At 51.6% G+C, this 21,580-nt stretch overlaps 1 protein-coding gene across 3 annotated transcripts; it reads right to left on the minus strand.

Moving 5' to 3' along the window:
* Positions 1-4,020: 4,020 nt before the first annotated feature.
* On the minus strand, positions 4,021-17,486 carry SUV39H1 (SUV39H1 histone lysine methyltransferase). Of its 3 annotated transcripts, none has more exons than XM_007991609.3 (6): positions 17,170-17,486; positions 14,020-14,165; positions 12,327-12,989; positions 6,617-6,763; positions 6,401-6,530; positions 4,021-5,593 (listed from the first exon to the last, which is right to left on the minus strand). In XM_007991609.3, exons 1-6 carry the CDS (start codon positions 17,219-17,221, stop codon positions 5,460-5,462), a joined length of 1,272 nt encoding a protein of 423 aa, XP_007989800.1. In that variant the 5' UTR covers positions 17,222-17,486; the 3' UTR covers positions 4,021-5,459. The 3 variants fall into 3 exon arrangements, with proteins under 3 accessions (XP_007989800.1, XP_007989804.1, XP_007989798.1); XM_007991613.3 differs by lacking the exon at positions 17,170-17,486 and adding an exon at positions 16,251-16,848; XM_007991607.3 differs by lacking the exon at positions 17,170-17,486 and adding an exon at positions 15,566-16,001.
* Between the last annotated feature and the right edge of the window lie 4,094 nt (positions 17,487-21,580).

A 21,580-nucleotide genomic window follows, 5' to 3' on the forward strand; every position in this document is an offset into this window, starting at 1 on the left:
TTTGTTCCAGGGTTAAGGTCTCTGAGCTTTTAATGGGTGTGTGTTCGCCAGTGAGTGAGTTTTCAAAGGTGTTTGAAGGTCTATAGGTGTGAAATTTCTTAACTCTCTGGTTGTCCCTGTGCAGAGTATGATGTCTCTGAACTATTAAGCAGTCTCTCTTTTCAGGTGTGAGGTTTTGTACCCTTGTATGAGAACTCTGATGTATTTGAGTATCACCCCCGAACTGTTTTGAGCCAATGTCCCAAACGAATGAGTTTTCTTTGATGCCGTGGGTTTTGTCCTAGGGTTGATTTTTCTGAGCAGTTTCAGGATTTGTTTCCAGAGTCTGATGTCTTTGTACTAATGTCTTTTTACTGTTTCAAGCCTCTGGAGTGCTTCACCCTCTGTGTCCCAAAGTGTCAGATCTCTGATCTCTGTATTCCTTGGTATTGAGGTCCCTCAACTGTTATGTTTCCAAGAGTGAGACAGTTCCTGTTGGGGAGTCTCAGTCCCAGGGTATGAGGTCTGTGACTTATTAGGGGTCTGGTTCTAGGGTTTGGGGTCTCTGAGCAGTTTGGGGTTCTGTTATCAGTTTCTGACATCTCTCTAGTGTTGGGGGGTCTGTGCCCAAGTTGTATGTCACTGGGTCACTGGGCTATTTAGGGGTCTGTATCCTAGGGTGTAAAGTTTGTCAACTCTGAGCATTTTTGCATTGTCTGTCTGCTGTGTGAGGTCTCTGGCATGTTTGTGGGTTTACTTTTCAGGTTGTGAGGTTAACTCTTTGAGGGTTTGTGTCCCATAATGTGAGGTGCTTGAGCTGTGTGGGCATACTTAGCCAGGATGTGATGTCTCTGAACTGTTTTCATGTCTGTCTCCCAGGTTAGACGTTCTCCGAGTCATTTGGGAGCCTGTGTCCACAATGTGAGGTCCTAAGCCGTTTTGGGTCTGTGTTCCAGTTACGAAGTCTCTCCACTGTTTGTGGCCAACTTTGCACAAAGGTTTCAAAGCTGTTTGGTGATCCATGTCCATGACTGTCAGCCATCTGAAATCTTTCTGGATGAGGACAAAGGGCAAGTTCCATGAATGGTTTTGAGGGCTGAGTCCAGGGTGTGATATTCCTGAAGCATTTAGAGGTCTGCGTTTAGAGTGGGAAGACTCCAAACTGTTTGGGGGTCTGAGCCTAGGATATGAGGTTTCTGAGCTATTTGGGGTCCGTGTCCAGGGGGTGTGATCTGAGTTCCTCAGGGATTTTGTCATAGGGTGTGAGGTCTTTAAGCTCTATAGAGGGTTTGTGTCCACATTTTCAGGTCTGTGAGGCCTCTGAGCTGTTTGGGGATCTGTCTCAGTGTATAAAGGCTGTGAGCTATTTCCGGGAGCTCTATGTCCAGTATATGACATCTCCGAACAGGAATCTGTGTCCAAGGTGTGAGCCTCTCAGTAGTTTTTAGGCCTGTATTCCAGCGTATGTGATTTTAGGGCTCTCTAGTATTGTGTCTGTGGTGTGAGGTCTCTGGGCTGTCTGGTGGTCTGAGAAGAGGGTGTGAGGTCTCTGAACTGTTGGTCCATTTCTGTCCCAGTTTGTGAGTTCTCTGAGAAATTGGTGGATCTTTATCCCTGATTGTGAAGTCTCTGAGCTTCCCGGAGGTCTGTAATCAGATTTCTAGGTCTCTGAGCTCTTTGGGTGTGTGGGTTACAAAGCGTGAGGTCTCTGAAGTGTTTGGTATTGTCTGTTACCAACAGAATAGAAATATATTGATTCCTAGGCTGCCTTGGCTCTGAACTGTTGAGGGGTCTGTGTCAGAAGGCGTGAGGTCATGTTTGAGCTGTAAACAGATTTGTTTCCCAGGTATGAGTCTTGTGAGCACGGTCTGTTTCCAGGCTGTGAGATCTCTAAGCTCTTGGGGTCTGCGTCAAAGACTTGAGTCTCTGAGTTGTTTGTGGCACTATATTCACGTGTAAGGTCTCTGGGATGTTTACTTGTCTGTTTTCAAGGGTGTCTCTGAGAAATTTGTGGGTCTCTATCCAAGGTATGAGGGCAGAACCATTTAAGGATCTGTTTTCAGAGGGCGAGGTATCTCGGGTGTTTGGGCAGTCTGTGTCCAGGGTATGCCAGCTCAGTTGTTCAGGGGTCTGTCCCAGGATATTAAGTATCTGAGCGGTTTGGAAGTCAATGATCAGGGTGTGGAGCCTCCAAATAGTTTGGGTAGTGACATCTCAAGTTGTAAGGTCTTTGAGATGGTTGTGCATCTCTGTCATCAAAGGAAAGTTATCTGATGTGTTTGAGGTCTGAATCCCGGTATATGAAGCAGTATGTGAGGTCTAAGAGCTGTTTAGGAGTCTGTAGCCCATAGTTTCAGTGAAACCTGTGTTACTTGCGGTGTGTCCAGTTATGAGAGCTCTGAGATATATGTAGGTGTGTATCCCAGGGTATGAGGTTTCTGAGTTGTTTAGGGTCAATGTTCAGGGTATATGGTCTATGAGGCCTTATACCCTAGGTGCCCTGTGTATGTCCTAGGTACCCTGTGTATGAGGTCTCTGGGCTCTTTGGGATCCTGTCACCTCTGTATGAGGTCTTTGAAATATTTGGGTATCTGTGTCATGGCATGTGAGGTCTCTGAGCAAAAACAAAGAGCACTGGCTCCCATTCAGGTTGAGAGATGATGAAAACGAGTAAGTATATCTGAAATGTGCTCTTCGTTCTCCACTTTATACCCTGGCACCATATAGATGCTCAATAAATATTTGCAGAAAAAGCTTCCCCAGCACACACAAACTTTTCATTTTGAATGCAGGAGACAGATTTTGGGTTCAAAGCCTTTAAGAGCAGGGAAGGTCCAGCTAGAAGGTCTAGCTAGAATATTATCACATTTTAATATTTCCATTGATGTATTTCTCTGGTTATTTTTGTTTGCTTATGGCAAGTGATTATGGTTTTTCCATTTAGACAGCAGTGGATTTGGTTTTCTCTCTCTCCACTTTGCTCCACTCCTCTTACCCTCCCCCTACCCCCCCAGTGCTGTATATAGCACCTGAGGCCTGGGCACTTGGTCAGGCAGGAGGTGGCAGGGTCTAGCCAGACACTACCAGTCATGGCCAGTCAAGACTGATCAAAGCTGGTTATGGCTAGTCTAAGCTGGTCAAAGCTGATCACGGCCAGTCAAGGCCAGAAACCACTGGTCATGGCTAGTCAGGATGGGTCAAAGCCAGTCATGGCCAGTCCAAACTAGTCAATTATAGTCACGGCCAGTCACAGCTGGTCCAGGTTAGTCACAGCAGGCCAAGACCAGTCAAGGCTGGTCAAAGCTGGTCAAAACCAGTCCATTTCAGTCCCTGCTGGTCCAGGCCAATCCAAGCCAGTTCAGGCTGATCACAGCCAGTTTAAGCAGTCAAAATTGGTCAATCTCAGTCCAAGCCAGTCCTGATTGGTCAAGACAAGTTGAGGCCAGTCACAGCTAGCTACCACCAGTCACAGTCAATCATGACGAGTCAAAGTCAGCCAACACAGGTCAAGATCAGTCAAGTCCAGTCAAAACCAGTTATGGCCAGTCTAAACCAGTCAATTTAATTGCATTGAGACAGGCTGGAGTACAGTGGTGAGATCTCAGCTCACTGCAACCTCCGCCTCCCAGGCTCAAGCAATCTTCCCACTTCAGCCTCCTGAGTAGCTGGGACCACAGGCACATGCCACCACACCTGGCCAATTTTTGTATTTTTTGTAGAGACATGGTTTCACCACATTGCCCATGCTGGTCTCGAACTCCTGAGCTCAAGCAGTCTGCCTGCCTTGGCCTCCCAAAGTGCCGGGATTAAAGATGTGAGCCACCACACCCAGCCTTAAGTGCATTTTAAAGTTTAAGTATAAAACAAACTTATTTTAGGTCAAGATGTTATATAGACGATGGTGTAAGTAATATGCTTGGGGGCTGAAATTTTGAGGATTAGAGTCAAATGGCTGAGGTTTGAGGAACGTGTTCCTGGGCAAACCCAGCTCCCAGCCTCTATCCCCTCAACCCCCACCCACACAAGCACCTCACATCTTGGTTTGTTCAGTCGACAGTTCATTTTATTGATGCCCACTCCAGGCTGCGTAGAGTTGAGGGGTGTACAAGAGGAGAACCAGATTCAGTCCATGCCTGGAGGTTAGTCTGGGGGGCCGGCGGGATGGACACACAGACAGACACATAGATCTGGCGTCTGAAAGCAGGGCATACAGTCTCACATAGGGGCACTCTGGGCACAGGTAGTCAGAAAGGACTTCCTAGAGAAGACCTCACAGGGGTTGGGGGAGCAAGGCAGCCATCAGAACCTTCGCCTTTTGTACATTTGTAGGCAGGTGACTTTTGAGACCAGTGGACCCAGGATGAACGCAAAGGGCTGGGGTCTGGGAATGGCAGGCAGCAAGGGCTTCCCTCTCACCTCGTCATCCCATAGTGGGGAAGCCATCTACCCCACCCCCAATCCTTGGCCTGTACTTTGCCTTCTGCCACATGGGCCCCTTCCTGGGATCTACCTCCGTGGTTTTCAAGGCTTCCCTGAGACAATCCACGTGGACCAGGTGCTCTACCCAGTGCCTGGCACCTCATCACCACCCCATCAATGCACATTCTTGTCCTAAGTGCTATCTACGGACTATTTAGATCTTGGTTCCAGCTCTGAGTGGTGTCAGCGGTCTTGACACCCCAGGTCAGGGCCCCCAGCAACCGTAGAGCTCCCAAGAGCCCTAGGTACCTTCTCTGCACTGTGAAGGCAGAGCTTGGTCCCAGCCCACCTCCAGGGCTGGCCAGCTCTGTACTGCCTTCCTCTCACTGCTCAGTGGGCCATGGACACCCACTTCCCTTCCAGTGGCATGTGGGCATCCACTTCTCAGATATGCAGCCCTAAAGAAGAGACCCAACAGCTCTTTGGGCCAACACTAGCCAGCACTGTAAGCATGAGCAGAAACCAGCCTCAGCCCGTAGCCCAGGGACCCCCTTTCTTTCACTAGTACAAAGTTTCTGTGGTCGGGGAACCAGCTTCATGTCGGGCTGGGCACTCTGGCCTCTGATGTCTGCCTGCCCTGGGGTTGTTTCCCCATACCTTTGGGGTAGTAGGGAGGAGGCCTGCAGCAGACCCCTCAAGCTCCAGGCAGAAGCAGGTGCAAAAACAAATATATTCTGGGGCTGGGCTGGGACTCACCCCTTGGACCTCCTTAATAGACCATGAATCCCAACGACAGAAAGTCTTGATGTTGAAAAACTATTTCTGAAGGTGGGTGGGGGTTTGTAAGTGCAACCCACAGATGGGGCTGGGACAGGGAAAGGGGACTCCTGGAGTCAGTCCTCACCACGGCCACAGTCCTGAACGTAGAGCAGGTAGGAGCAGGTGGGGGCAGGTGGAGGCAGGTGAGGCCCTGGCAGTCATTCTCGACAGGAGGGCAGCGGTGGGGGAGGTGCGTGTAGCTTCAGGCCCCCTCGGTCAGTCTGGCCTCAGACTTCTAAGGGCTAGAAGAGGTATTTGCGGCAGGACTCAGTCCCACACTTGCACTCAATACGGACCCGCTTCTTAGGGGAGCCAGGGAGCCCAGCCAGGCCAAAGTTGGAGTCCATGCGGGTGCTCTCCATGTCCACGGGGTCCACTGTGGAGTCACAGCCAGGGAGGAGAGGAGGGAAGGAGGCAGGGAGGGAGGGGGAGGAGGGAGGGAGGAAGGCAGGAAAGGAGGCAGGGGACTTGTTAGAAGGCCTGGATGAAGGGTCCCACTACCCTTTATACCATGAGACCAAGGATCTTGGGGGCTGGGAGCAACTCTGGAATTTGAGTTGGGAGGAGATCTTAGGGTTGGTGGTTTGGGGCTGGGGCCAGGGCTCAGCACTGGAGGTTGTTCAGGCCATGGGTTGAGGAATGCTGGGGGAGGCAGGGAGCTGTCAGGGAACCAGGAGGGTCATTTTAGGTGGGGGGAGGGGGCAGGGGCAGGAATAGAGGGCCACCTGGGCATCCAGAGGTACATCTGAACTCTCCTGCCAAAGACCTACCTTTGAGGGTCTCAGAGGTGGCTAGCTTATCAAGGAGGGGACTGGCTGGAGGCCACAAGGGTGTCCAGAGGCTTGGGATGAAGAAGGCCAAAGGGAGCTAGGAGTGGGGAGGGGCTGGGGGATGAGGGAAATTCAGTCAAGACTGGAGTCAGGAGTGTCTTAACTCTCCGGGAATCTTGGGAGAAGTTGGTATGAATGCCTCAGGGTTAGGGTTCAGGGGCTGGGAATGAGGAGACTCAAGGGGTAGGCAGGGGTCTAGTAGTCCGAATGGGGACTGGGAGTCAGGAAGAGCATCTTAAAGCCCCCGCTACAGAATTTTCCTTGGTTCTCTGAGTGACTGGTGTGCCTTCGGGAGGGGTCCTTGTGTCCTAAGTCACAGTGCGCCCCTGCCCCCAGTCCCGTGCCACCCCCACCTTGCATGTTGTAATCAAAGGTGAGCTCCTCGCCTGCCCGGATGGTTCTTGTGGCAAAGAAAGCGATGCGGGGCAGCCGCTCATCAAGGTTGTCTATGAAGACGTTGTACACCTGCAGGTTGGGGTCACACTGGGCGAGAAAGAACAGTTGGGAGAGTGAGGAGGGGTCCCAGTCTGCCCCTCTTGACCCCCTGCCCGCCTGCCGGGGGTACCCACACTGTGGTTGACAAAGTGGGAGATGTTGCCATAGTAGGCGGCATCCACGGTGTACACGTCCTCCACGTAGTCCAGGTCAAAGAGGTAGGTGGCACCCTGGCGGTCGTAGATCTGGCCCCGCCGCTCCGCCTCCTCTGAGGTAATGATCTAGGGAGAGGGCCATGGGTGAGGGGAGATTGACTGTGAAGGCTCAGGAAAGCCGGCACTGCTCCTGACCTCCGAAGGACAGAGAGCAGGAGGCACCCCTGCCCATGGACACACGCAGGCAGTGACGCAGAGGGTCTGTTGGCCCTTCGTGGGGAGCTGGGCCTCAACTGGCAACCACCCGGCCCGCCTCAGGCCTCTGGCTAACAGGAGGAGTCCCTGGCGGTGAACGCAGGCTGGCCTGGCTGCAGGGCTCAACTGGGGCCATGTGAGCGCCTCCTGCTGCCACCCAGCAAGAGCTGCCCAAGAACCCCTGGAGCCTCCAGCACCCTGGGACGGAGCAGGAAGGTGATCAGGAGAGACCAAAGCAAGGGCAAGAAAGAAAGTGACCCGGGGTGCCACGGGGAGAGACACTGACTGATCCAGGCAAGGGAGCCTGAGCCCGTGTAGGACCCAGCAGGGAGGGTGTGGGGAGAGGGGAAGAAGAGATCCAGACCATGGGGAAAAGGGGCAAGGGCCTCAGGCAAGAGAGGTGGAGGCAGAGGCAGAGGGAGGCCGAGGTCCAGAGAGCCAGAAAGAGGCTGAGGCCACACACTTCAGAGACAGCAGCAGAGAGGGAGGAAAGATGAAGGGAGAGCATGGTGAGAGGAGCTCTCCCTCGGCTCAGGGCTGCATGGTGTCAACTGGTGCTTCAGACAGCAGTGGGTGCCTCCTCCCCAACTGGGTCCCTGCCTGTCCTAGGAAACAGGAAGCTTTGCTGCCATCCTAGCCCCAGCCTGTCCTTTCCTCCCAATCCACCCCAACAAATCTCTCCTCTGCGGCCCCATGGCCCCTCTTCCCCGCGGCCAGCAGTGGCAGTCTCCTGGCAATCCCCAAGCATAGCTGACCAGGCCCTTCCCTGGGTGGGGGTCCCACTGTACCTCAGCCAAGAACAGTGCACAGCACACAGGAGACACATGGGGACTGCTGTTTACTTTGATTCTGCTTGCTGGCTTAGCAGCCTGTCCTCTGTCCAAGTGGCGGCCCTGCAGGTAGCTCCAGCACTCCCCTGCCATACTTTTTCCTTCCCCTCCCTTCTCCAGAGACCCCTCTCAGGCCTCCTTCCTTGCTCACCCTCATGTGGGCCGGTGACCATGCCCTTCTGACTTGGGAATCCATCTCCTTAGCTAGGATGGCCACACTGGTGTTCTCCTGGCTGTCCCCTCAAGGCTGTGTTCCATGCCAACGGCTGACTAACAATGCCTTGAGGAAACCAAGATTTACCCCCACCCTCGGGCCACACTACCCACTGCCCCGTGCTCCAGTTCTGTTCCTTGAGGAACCTGGCTCCCCTGCACCCTGTTTTTGTTTGTTTACTCATCCATTCGGTGAGTTTTTATTGAGGCCTTCCTTGTGCCCAGTCCCAGCACCCAGGGCTCACGGTCTGATCAGGGAGACACAGGGACCAGCCCCAGTCACCATTCTCAGGGGTCACAGGTGGGAAGGGGATACACAGGAACCAGGATTGGTCCCTGCCCTCAAGGGGTCAAAGTCTGGTCACAGAGAGACAGATTCAGATACCCACAGTGTAAGATTGTGATCAGGAAACAATGCTTAGGGCTTGAGGGGGAATGGAGAAGAGAAGGATTCTCTAAAACAAGTTGCAGATCGTAAAAGGGCTTTACCACCTGGTGGAAGAGTGGGGACTCTTCCTAAGGGCCACAGCATGAGGGTGGAATATGTCAAGATCAGTCTCCCTTCACCTCTGGAGAACACACAGTCTTCCTTGTGGCATCAGCTCAAACAGATGGGACCTCTCTGGGCAGCTTTCCAAGCTTCCCATTCCTCCCCTACCTCAAAAGCTGGCCACTTGTCTGATAAAGCCCTGGGATCAAAGGGCAGCCTCTCCCAGGCTCACGGGCCTAGTGGGTGGGGTATGAGCCATCTTTTTCACTGCAGGCCCTCCTCGAGCCATGGGGAGTGCCCACATCCTCCCTGGTCTCCATCTTCATGCCTATTCTGCCACTACCTGCTCTTCCAATCTCACCAGGAGTGAGTCATACTGCAGGCCCTCCAGGGCACAAACGCTTCCTGGTTCCTTCTCCTCTTCTTTTCAGTCCCATTCTCTAATGACTGGTCAACCCTGAAAGCTTGGGAACAGATCGGCCTGTCTCCGCTCCCTAACAGCTCTCCAGAATGAATGGAAAAGACAGGCTATAAGCTGGCAGTTCTGAGAGGGTGCTGACGTGATTGGGAACTAGAAGACTTGAAGTCAGCTGCTGCTCTGCCCCCTCCTGGACATGGGATCCTGAATGTTCTCTCTGCCTGTTTCCTCAGCCAAAAAAAAAAAAAAAAAAAAAAAAAAAAGCTACAGCCTGGCAGGGCACCAGTTTTAGACATTATTTGGGCCTTTTTTTTTTAATCCATTATACTACTTTTGTGATTTTAATGAAGTTATTCCACCTCTGGGCCTCAGTTTTCTCATCTGCAGAATGGGAATGACAGTGACAAAATCCCAACCTGACAGGGACTGTTGTAAAGATCCATACAAGATCATGGATGTGAAAGGTGTTCCTGTTTCTGATAGGAGAGTGAGCAATGTTACGAGTGGTTATAAGAACCACTTATAAATGTAAGGCACACCCTTATTTTATGTGCCCTTTACCAAGAAAGGAAAAACTGCTGTTAATTATAAATGATACACCATGATTTAATTAAGACATTTTCATTTCAGAGATGTTAAAATAGGAAGAAAATGCATGTTTTAGAATGGGTAAAATAGGCTGGCACTGTCTCTTGGGTGAGGATGGGAATGTTCTGCAGGAACGTGAAAGTTCTGACCCAACGTGGGAGGCTGCAAAGGAGGGAAGGGCAGCTCCCGTGGAGGGAGTTCTTGGTACAGACTGTCAGTACATGTCCCAGCTGAAGGAGGACAGTAGATAGCATGGTGTGCAGATAGGCCCTTGATTCTGTAACACCCTGGCAGCGTCTGGGACGGCACTACAGAATCAAGTAAATTAGAACTGCTGCAACGAAATTTATGACTATTACCCCAGGTAGGATAAATAAAGACTACAAATAGGACCCTATCCAGTCAGGCTGGGTCCTGTAGCCAGATGAGTTACAAAAAAACTTGGTCTTCTGGACATTTTGGATTTGCTGAAGTTTGGACTGTGCTGATAATGTTTGTATCAAACTTACTGTGTACTGAACACTGTTCAAGTGCTTTTTCCAAGTGCTTGATACATAGTAACTCATTTAATAATTTTTGTAACAAGTGTGTGAGTTGAGTGCTATTATCGTTCCCATTTTGCAGATTAGTAAATGCAGGCACAGAGGTTAGTGACTGCTGATGAGTAGTGGAGCTGGGTTTCGGCCTCAGGCAGTCAGGATCCAGAATTTGCTATACTGTCTCTTCAGAGGGGGATGCGGGAAGATGAGTTTGGCTCTCTCCAGAGGCCTGTGGCACCATCAGGAGGACCCACAGGTCTGAGAGTGCTGGAGGGCGACCAGGAAATAGTGCAGCAAGAATGTGTGGAGAGCAGGAAGGGTGAGGACAGGGCTGAGAGGATCCCTGGAAACCTTGATGTTTCCAGGGTAGAGGATTAAAGACACTAAGGAAGAGCAGCCAGAAAACTCTCAGGCCCAGGAGGGTCCGAGGCTGCCCTTGGGGCATAGAGTCTTCCTCCTCGACTGTCAGGACCCTGTGTGGTGGACAGTGTTTCCTCCAGATGCCAGTAGAGTGAGGCTGAGATACTTCTTGCTCTGTGCAGCTCCTAGGACAGTGGACTGTCGGGGTCCTGTGGGGTCTGGACATGTCCTCCTCCAGAGAGTTTGGGTTCCTTCAACCTCTGGACACTTCATCCAGAGTGTCAGGACACTGAGGGCATGGACACTTACCCCGATACTGTCAGGGTACCCTTGGGTATAGACTAGATCTCCAGGCTGTCTGGATCCCTCTGGGGTGAGGACACTTCTTTTTCCTGACTGTCATGACAGCATGGGTGTGGACACTTCCTAAATCAGACCAGGTCCTCTAGAGTGTGGAGAGCACAAGCTCTTCCTCCAGGTCACTGGGGTCACTGTGAGACATGGACTTCCTACAGATTATCAGGACTCCCTCCCCCTCCCACTGTCAGGAGCCCTCAGGGTGTGGACACCTCCCCACTCCTCCTTCTAGATGGCCAGGTCCTGTGGCATGTGGACATCTCCTCCAGCAGGCCAGCAGGGTTATCTGGACAGGGTGTGGCTGTCTCCTTGCCCAGACTGTCAGGGTCCTCTGTGGTATAGATTGTTCTGCCCAAGATTGTCTCTGTCCCTGTGGGGTGTGACCCTCTCTACTTTACAGTTTCTCAGAGCAGGAGCCTCTCCTTGTCATCAGTATCAGTGCTACAGTGTGGACACCCTCATGTGAGTGTTCCTCAGGCCAGTTTCTGTCACTTTCCAACCATATCACACCCCTAAGGGACCACACCCCTAAGGGACCTATGGAAATATATACATGTATCTGGGGTTGTCACTATGACAGGGCACACTCATGGATTTAAATGGTAAAGGTCCAGGAATGCTAAATGTCCCCCAATGCATGAGACAGTTCTACATAACAAAAATTCATCTCATCCCAAATGCTAACTGCATCCCATCTTAGAATGTGACATTTTTCTGTTGTAGATACTTGTTATCTACTTGCTAGTTATGGCTGTGCTTTAGCCTTGTGCAGCTGGGCACATGGCTAAAGCACATCCCGTTGCCTCCCTTGCACGGAGGTAAGGCCAGTGACTCAGTTCCAGCCAGTGGAGCATGAGCAGAAGTGATGGGTGCTGCATCTAGGCCTGGCCCACTAGGATGGGCCCCTTCTATCCCCGACTTGGCCCGCCTGCTAGGCAATGCTGAGGATCTAGTGGTGACTCCAAGGCTTCAAGGCACAGCAAAGGCACAGGAGGGAAAGAGCCTCGGTATCCCAGTCGCTGTGTGAAAGGATACCCACCCAAACCCCCACAGTGGACTGTTCCATAAGCAAGCAAACTTGTAATGTGCAAAGTCACTAAGATGAGGGAGTTGTTTTTACAATGGCTGGCTTGCCTAGTACACTCAGCTTTCCCCAGTGTCCTGAAAGTCTAAAGGAGTTAGCCAACCTTTGTCCAAAGCACGTCTCATCCTACTCCAGACTGCGTTCCTTCTGTGCAGACTGGTAAAACAATGCTCCTCAGGCAGATACTGCTTGGTGATAAGATGGGCCCTTGTGAAATGAGAAGAGGAAGTGCCTTTCCAGCTGATGCAGCCCTATGCCAGACCACATGGCCTGATACAAGGAATGCTAAGGCTGCCTGGATCTCAGCTCCCACTTTTCTTCTTTGCTAAGTACCCTGATAAAGTCAACCCAGTGCAGAAGTATTTCGGTGTTTCTGTAACCACCAGCATGGAATACTTGTCCCTGCCCGATGTCCCTATGACACTCAGATCAGTGTACCAGGCCTTTCCCATAGGGAAAGCAGGGAGTTGCAGACACACAGTGAGGAGAGCTGGGTGCACACTGTGAACACAGGGTGGGAAGAGCTGCACACACACACTGGTCCCATCTCCCTACCTCTCCCACGTACTCCATGACGAAGCTGTTCTTGCGAATCTTCTCCAGGGTGCGGACGCCCCAGCCACGCCCATCATCTGTGCGGAAGATGCAGAGGTCATATCGGATGCCTTTCTGTACCACGCGATTCGGGCAGTCATAGCCACAGCGGCAGCGGGAGTTGCACTCGTAGATGGGCAGCCCGGCTCGAAGCCGCACCTGGCCCTGGTCATTGTAGGCAAACTTGTGCAGTGACGCCCCCGGGCAGCAGCCTCCAGTGGGTGCCCACAGACAGTCCTGGCACTCGCAGCCCACAGCCACCTGGTTGAGGGTGATGCCCTCACCAACACGGTACTCATTGATGTACACGAAGGCCCGCGGGGGGCCGTCCAGGTCCACCTCATTCTCTACAGTGATGCGTCCCAGATGGCTGCGCTTGGCATTGAGCTCCTGCTCCCAGCGACGGAGCGCCCGCCTCTGCTTGGCCTTCTGCACCAGGTAGTTGGCCAAGCTTGGGTCCAGGTGCCGGGGGGTCTTTGACCGGTGGTGCCGCCGGAGCAGCTCCCTCTCTAAGTCCTTGTGGAACTGCTTGAGGATACGCACACACTTGAGATTCTGCCGTGGCTCCCAGGTGCTCTCTGAGTCTGGATATCCGCGCCATTTCACCAGGTAATATTCCTGTTCCTGTTGGGGGTGGGTAGGGGAACGGTGGTACCATAAGTGGTGAGATCTTTGGGCCAGCCTTCATGGGGCTTCCATGCCAAAGCTGATGGATAACACCTAACCCACCCCACCCCTTTTCTGGAATGACTTCATGCGGTGGTTAAAAAGCATGGGCTCTAGAGTGAGGATTACCAGGTTCAAATCCTGCTCTCCCCCTTACTGTCTGTCGAAACTGTTCCAACTTTTAATTAATCTCCCAAACCCACTCCCCTCCTTGGTCTTCCCCATCATCAGCTCCCTCCTTCTAGCTGTTCAGACCGGAACTCCTGGAGTCATCCTTGAATCCTCTTTTGTTCACACTTCCGACATCCACCCTCCGCACATCCCGTTAGCCCCACCTTCAAAATACATCCAGTGACAAACCATCATCACTGCCACCACTATGGCTCACCTGGACCCTGACAAGTCCTTGCCTGTTTTAGGCAGCTTACATGTATTATTAACTAACTTAATCCTCACAACCCGACATGAGGTGGATGCTCCTAGTCATCCCCCTTTTATGACAAAGGAAATGAAGTACTGAGGGTTTGGGTAGGTAAACACAACCAGGACTGGAACCCAAGCATGCTGACTCCAGTTTGTTCTCCTAACCATCCTGCCACTCCCCCTTCTGGCAATAACTGTCCCCATTTCACAGTTGTTAGGGGATTAAATGAGTTTCCTAGAGGAAGCACCTGGCACACTGAAAGTGCTCAGTAGCCGTTAGCTGTTGACATTTCCACTCTAGGGTTCAGCATCTCAACCTCTGCAGTTACTTTGTATTCCTAGGGAGATGGGAAGAGAATTCATTCCGGCTCCTGCCCCCATCAGAAAGCTACTTAGTTTCCCTATCTGTAACATAGGGATAAAAGGGTCTGTTCATCCTATTTTTTCAGGGTCAGAGGAGAAAATTCCCTTTGGAAACAGATGTGGGCAGTTGGGGACAAGAGGGCAGGACACTTAACTTCCTTGTGACCTGTCCCCTCCCAGAGCATGGTCACCCCAGACTCACGCGGATCTTCTTGTAATCGCACAGGTACTCGACTTCAAAGTCATAGAGGTTCCTCTTAGAGATACCGAGGGCAGGGCAGGAGAGCTTGGCCAAGCGGCACAGGTCCTGCAGCTGATTCCAAGAAGACTTGCAACACACGCTGCAGCCTGGATCAAGCAGGGCAGAAAGAACTATTACTGGGCAGTCTGACAAGGCCAGGTGTCAAAGGGGACCCCAAATCCTCCCTGGGACATCCCAAAGACTGCCTAAGAGTCAGGGAAATTTAATCCACAGGCCTTCCCCAATGCTGAGACTGTTCCACAACAGAAATGTGCTTTGAACCCCAATGCTCACTGCCCAAGGCTGCCCCTGGAGCAGCAGACCTCTGAGTGGGGTTTGCAACATGAATCCTCCTAAAGGAATCTATTTCCAGAGCTTCAAACTCCATGTCATTCCTAATACTGCCTGCAAACCTGCTTTGGGTTCAGGACCTGACTACCCTTCTCTCCACTTTGCAAAAGAAAGAGAACAACCCCCCATCTCAGTAGGATGCAATGCCCTGAGGTGTTGGGGGCAGTGGGCGCGGATGGGAGGACAAGATTAAAACCTCCAGGGCACCAAACAAAGGCTAACTGGAAAGACTGGTCTTTAATCCCTTATCTCAAACTCCTGGGCCAGATGTGTTTTGGAATTCAAAATTTTTTGGATTTTACAAGACTAGTTCTAGGATACATCACCTAACACCCCCAGCGTGGCCACAGGACATCAAGCTATAATCAAATGCATTAACTGTCCTGCAGCAAAAGTATGAATTTCCCACATTAAATAGGAGAAATAGAGATATAAAATAGCCTCACAGAATAGTTCCACTTTATACTCTACTTTTGCCATAAATGTTGCCAAATTTAAGAAAAGGATTTCAGTTTTCAGGGCTTTTTAGATTTCGGAATTATGAGCAAGAGATTGTGGAATGATACTACATTACAGGAAGGCTCCTTAAATGATCAATCTGGGTGCCTTAAATCCACAAGGTATATTTTTTCACACTACATTTTGACTTTGTCTCATCCATCTTTCTGTGAAGAGTAAAGCTCATCCAAAGGGTTATGCTCTGAATTTATATGCAAAGCAGTACAGATTAGTGACACTGATTCTTTTAAATATACCTGGTATACTTCTGGGGCTGCCAAAATTTTGTAAGACATAGAGATTTTAAAAAATAGATTTCTTTCTGATTCAAGGCACATTCTTAATCAATGTGCTTTAGAAGCCATTTTATCAAATCACGTCTCAAAACATTCCAAGGGCAGTCAGTCCTCATCCTACTTCATCTTTTTAAAATGTTTAATATTTGCTGCCTCCCATTGCAAAAATCACACTTAAACTCTAGATGTCAACCTAAAAACGTACAAGAGCTTTTCAAAATTATTTCGTGTGCAAGCCATACCCCCCCACTTAGGCAAGATCAAGTGGAGACCGAGCCCGCATGTGCCCACGCTTTCCTCTCCTGGCAAACCCCTTCCTTCACTTGCATTCGAAACCCCACTTAAGTGGTCCCAACTAATACCTCCAGCTGCTGGCTCCGGAACTGGCCACAGGTGGACTCTCCTGAACCCCTCAGAGGTCCCGAACTTGTGGAACCCGTCCTCCCTGCGGCTTTTGTCACATAGAGGGGCCCCCCAACATAACTGAGTCACCCCTCTTTCCCTGCACATGGGGGAGTCCAGCTGTCCTACTAGGAAGGCCCCATTTCCCTCTTCTGGGGGATCCTCTATTCCAAACCCTTCCCCCATCACGCCGAGAGGCGATACGTTCCCCCTGAAGAGTTCCCTGTCCCCGCACTCTGAAGGGGGGGTCTGTCCCCCTTATCTTCCCTCCCCTTCCGGCGTCTCGCGTGGACACCGAATGGGTAACGGTCACCGGGGGCCGATTTTCCCGCGCGCGGGCGCGGCCTCCCCGACAAGCCCCCGCGCGTGCGCGCGCTGGTCCGGTCGCGATCTGCGGTGCGCGCCCCCCTCCTGCGTCCCCACTTAGCCCCAGGCCCGCTGCGTTCCGAGGTACGCGCCCCCTCCCCTCAGCCCCGCCCAGCCCCGCGCACCAGGCCCGCGCTCCCCGAGCTCCATCCTTTCCGCGCCGAGCTTCCGGCTCCCGGCGCCGGGGCCTCAGACGCCGGGGTCCCGAGCCGGCGACGCCACCCCTCCAGCCCACCCGGCCCGGCCAGCGGGCCCGCGCCTCTGTCTCCACTGCTTCACCTTTTAAATTTTCCGCCATCTTTCCCCACGGCTAACGACATTCGGGCCTAGCCGGCCTCGCGAGAAGAGAGCTCGCGCGGGCGTGGCCGGGAACGCGCAGCCTATTGGCCGCGGCTCGCGACTCGCAGCACCCGCGCGGACCAACCGGAGAGCCGTGACCGAACCCCTCCCTGCCGCCCGGCTCGGTCCCGGAGGCGGGTGCTGGCCACACTTTCCCAGAGTGCGTCTGGGCGGCGGCGGCAGCGGGAGCGACAGTGGCGGTAGCTAAAGTTGCCCGAGGCCCTGCCCGTGCGCTGGTCTGTCTGTCACACTGCTAGCCAATCACCTTATCAGCCAGTCACAGTGGCTCCTGAGTTCTGTCATACTCCCTATTACCGTCAGTCAGCCCGTCATCACATTTTAACCCCAAGTAGGCCGGGGCTCCCAGGTGGACTAGCGCCCCATCCAACCGCTCAGGCGGTCGCACCAGAGAGGTGCCTAATCAGACCCCCGGTCCCCATCCACACTGCCGGGCAGTCAATACCGGCTTCCATTTGTGCCCCCGGGCCAGCGGCGACTCCCTGGAGGCAGTCAGACAGCACTGTTAGCCAGCCAGCCGTATCATTCCCTATGACCGTCCTGTCCTCAATCAGTCCTCCTCTCCACCCACCATAGCCCTGGGACCAGCTGCGATTCTCCCTGGCTAAATCCTCTCATAGACTGCAGCATCCAGCCATGCCCCCAGGCGGGCTGTGATTAGGTCGGGGCAAGCTGTCATTCATTGTCAGCATCTAATACAGCCCTGTCGGACACTATCAGTTGATCACTGTCTTTCCCTCAGATTACTTCTCATTCACACCATGATCAGTCACAACACCCAGCTAGGCCCTCAAAGCAAATAGTCACAGCAACTAGAGGTAGGATTAAGCCTCCACACCACCTGTCAGTGGGTCAGCCAGTCTGTCATTTCTCAGGCGACTCATCCCCACCATTGGTCAATCAGTCTCCTCTGATGCGTTGAAGCTGAGATTCTATCAGAGCAGACAGTCCGTAACCACGTACAGCCATCGAGTCAGACAGTTATGCTGATTTTGCTGCTGGCCAGCTGGCCTGTGACTCGTTCAATCCGCCCCTCATCACATCGTCAGTCATTCTCAGCATCCGACTGACCGCACCGTCTGTCAGGTGATCAGTCAGTCAGAGCACCCAGCCAGGCCCTCCAGCATGCTGTGATTCGAGCAGCGTGGACAGTTGATTACCAGATACAGCTGCCTAGCAAGCAGCCACGGATCTGTTGATCAGTCAGCCTGAGGTTTCCCCAGGTGGCCCTCCTTTACACAGTGCCAGACAGTATAACATCTAGACATTCCCCCAGGCCAGCTGTGATTCCTGACAATAGTCATTCACAACATCTGGCCACCCAGGCAGGCAGTAGCACCACGGACCATCAGTTAGTCAGCCTGCAAGGTCCTCAGGAGGCTGCCTGTCTTTTCCACTGTCAGGCTACCAGCCCCAGCCAGTCCTAGGCAGGCTGTCATTCAGTTAGATGTTCAGGAAACCGCGCTGTCACTTCCTCAAATTGCCCCCTCTCCCTGTCACTCCATGAGTTCTGTAGTCAACCAAACGGTTATACAGTTAACCAAACGGATATTCTGTCTGCCTGCTAGTCCAGCTGTGAGCTCATTAAGAAGTGACTGGCTGGTCTGAGGTTCCGTCAGCCCTAGCTTGCCCTGAGTGGGACAGACAGGAACGGAAGTCCCACCAGGCATCCCCTTCCCTCCCTTATTCCTTCTTGAGCAGAGTCAGATTTTCGTCCTCATGTACCCCCAGTCTCCTCGGGCAGCAGGACTCTCCCACTCCTGGGTGTCCAGGAGACCTGTCCAACCCACAAGAGTGATTTAAGACAGGACCTCTACCTGTCTGGATCTGAGGGGGAGACAAAGGGGTCTGTGGCCGGTGGTGCCCCAAACCACTATAAAGTAGTGGGGAAAAGCCTGGATTCTGGAGCCTGACTACCTGGACTCATATCCAGGCTCTGCCATTTGCTAAATTACTTGTCCTTAGGCAGTTTCTTAAACTGGTCTGTAAAACCTCGAGTAAGTGACCTTGGGGTGGGTGTCTCCTGCTCATCTGGAAAGTGAATCATTCTGGACTAGCACTTTTTCAGGAGACCTCAAAAGTTAAGAGGCCATCTTAGAGCTACCGTGTCCCACCTCCAGCCATTTGTCTGTTCATTCAGCATTAAATTAATGGCTACTGCGTTGCCCTATGCTGGGGCCAATATAAGGTTTTATTCATTTCAAGCTTCACAGGTTTGACATGTTGTAATGTAAACCTCAGATTGGAGTGTAACACAAATACAGAAGGGTACACAGACCAGGGGTGAACACTGTAATGAGTTTTCTTTTCTTTTCTTTTTTTTTTTTTGAGACAGAGTTTTGCTCTTTTTGCCCAGGCTGGAGTGCAATGGCGCGATCTCGGCTCACCGCAACCTCTGCCTCCTGGGTTCAAGCAATTCTCCTGCCTCAGCCTCCCGAGTAGCTGGGATTACAGGCATGTGCCACCACCCTGGCTAATTTTGTATTTTTAGTAGAGACGGGGTTTCTCCATGTTGGTCAGGCTGGTCTTGAACTCCCGACCTCAGGTGATCCACCTGCCTCAGCCTCCCGAAGTGCTGGGATTACAAGTGTGAGCCACCGCGCCCAGCTGTAATGAGTTTTCACAAGCAGACCTACATGTGGAACCAGAATGCAGGCTGAGCAACCATTTAGCCAGATCTCAGAAGCATTTAATTGTTTTGTATAAATCTATTGGGAACAAGTGTAATTTTTCTTTTTTTTGAGACAGAGTCACACTCTGTCGCCCAGGCTGGAGTGCAGTGGCGTGATCTTGGCTCACTGCAACCTCTGCCTCCCAGGGTCAAGCGATTTTCCTGCCTCTGCCTCCTGAGTAGGTGGGATTACAGGCGTGTGCCACCACACCTGGCTAATTTTTGTATTTTTAGTAGAGATGATGGGGTTTCACCACGTTGGCCAGGCTGGTCCCAAACTCCTGGCCTCCAGTGATTCACCTGCCTCAGTCTCCCAAAGTGCTCTGATTACAGGCGTAAGCCACTATGCCAGGCCACAAGTGTAATTTTGTTACACAGATATTTTTTTTTTTTTTTTTTTTTTTTTTTTTTTTTTTTTTTTTTTTGAGACGGAGTCTCGCTCTGTCGCCCAGGCTGGAGTGCAGTGGCGCAATCTCGGCTCACTGCAAGCTCCGCCTCCCGGGTTCACGCCATTCTCCTACCTCAGCCTCCCCAGTAGCTGGGACTACAGGCGCCCGCCACTGCGCCCGGCTAATTTTTTTCTATTTTTTAGTAGAGACGGGGTTTCACCATGGTCTCGATCTCCTGACCTTGTGATCCGCCCGCCTCGGCCTCCCAAAGTGCTGGGATTACAGGCGTGAGCCACCGCGCCCGGCCAACACAGATATTTTGTGTAGTGGTGAAGTCAGGCATTTTACTGTATCCATCATCTGAATAATGTACATTGGCCTCCCAAAGTGCTATGATTACAGGCATGAGCCACAGCGCCTGGCCACAAGTGTAATTTTTTTACATGGATACATTGTGTAGTGGTGAAGTCAGGCATTTTACTGTATCCATCAACTGAATAATGTGCATTGGCCTCCCCAAGTGCTAGGATTGCAGGCATGAGTCACAGCGCCCGGCCACAAGCATAATTTTGTTACATTGTGTAGTGGTAAAGTCAGGCATTTTACTGTATCCATAGCCTGAATAATGCACATTGTACTCATTAAGTAATTTCCTCATCATCTACTTCCTTCCCACCTCCCCACCCTTCCAAGACTTTGTTGTTTATCATTCCACGTGCTATGCCCATGTGTACACATTATTTAGCTGCGACTTATAAGTGAAAAGATTCAGTATTTGTCTTTCTGTTTCTGAGTTGTTTCACTCAAATTAATGACTTTCAGTTCCATCCATGTTGCTGCAAAAGACATGATTTCATTGTTTTTTATGGCCGAATAGTATTCCATTGTGTGTACCACATTTTTTTTTTTTTTTTGAGACGGAGTCTCGCTCTCTTGCCCAGGCTGGAGTGCAGTGGTGTGATCTCGGCTCACCACAACCTCTGCCTCCCGGGTTCAAGCATTTCTCCTGCCTCAGCCTCCCAAGTAGCTGGGACTACAGGCATGTGCCACCACGCCCGGCTAATTTTTTGTATTTTTAGTAGAGACGAGGTTTCACCATGTTCGCCAGGATGGTCTCTATTTCTTGACCTCGTCATCTGCCCACCTCGGCCTCCCAAAGTGCTGGGATTACAGGCGTGAGTCACCACGCCCAGCCAACCAGAACGCTGGATTTCTGAGGTTTCCGTGGGGGACTGGGAGTAGGGATAAATGATACTGACTGATCCTTCCTAGACTCAGTGCCCATTTGGGAACCTGGTCAGAGTAGGGTGGGGAGTGGTGTTGGGGGTTAAAGAAAAATGAATTAAAGGAAACCTGAGACTCCCTCCTTCTCTAGCTTGGGGGAGTTCCCCTTTCCACCTACAAATTCTTCCATTGCTGTTGCAGACAGAAGAAGGCTGCCCTCTCTGGAGTCTCCCTCACTTTATCTTCCTCCCCCCTACCTTTCTCCTTTTCTCCTTCTCTAAAGGTAGGATGTTTGAGATCTCGAATTCACCAGATTTCAGAAATCGGAAGGGGCAGGGAGCTCAATTTTAGGCTTTGATGTGCAGCAATTTCTAATTATGCCCTTTGAAATAGCTGTAAATGCCAAGGACACTTTTGAGTTACTCCTTTATTTTTGGGAGAGCAAGCCCTGGAGGAGGCAGAGAGGTGACTCTGTGGGATCCCAGTTAGAAATCAGTTATCTTCATTGTATAGATGAGGAAACCACAGCTCAGAGGTGAGGCATCTTTCCCGGGTCCTAGAGCAGAACTGTCTGATTATTAAGTCTTTGCCTCTTCCATTGCAATCTTCCATTGCAATCTTCCATTGCAATTGGCTAGTGCTTGATTTGAACTGGGAACTGGGCAGAGCCAACTTTTAAAAATGAGAGGGGGATCCTGCCCATCAAGATCCTGGTGTGTGAGTTGTTATGGGCATGGAGAATGGTGAGGTCTGGTCGTTGAGTATGCTCTTAATCTAGTATTGTGTTGATTGAATGATTTTTTTTTTTTTTTTTTTGAGATGGAGTCTCGCTCTGTTGCCCAGGCTAGAGTGCAGTGGCGCGATCTCGGCTCACTGCAACCTCTGTCTCCCGGGTTCAAGCAATTATCCTGCCTCAGCCCCCATTAGGAGCTGGGATTACAGGTGTGCACCACCATCCCCAGCTAATT

This window comes from Chlorocebus sabaeus, chromosome X (assembly GCF_047675955.1).
Source record: "Chlorocebus sabaeus isolate Y175 chromosome X, mChlSab1.0.hap1, whole genome shotgun sequence".
Lineage (NCBI taxonomy): Eukaryota > Metazoa > Chordata > Mammalia > Primates > Cercopithecidae > Chlorocebus > Chlorocebus sabaeus.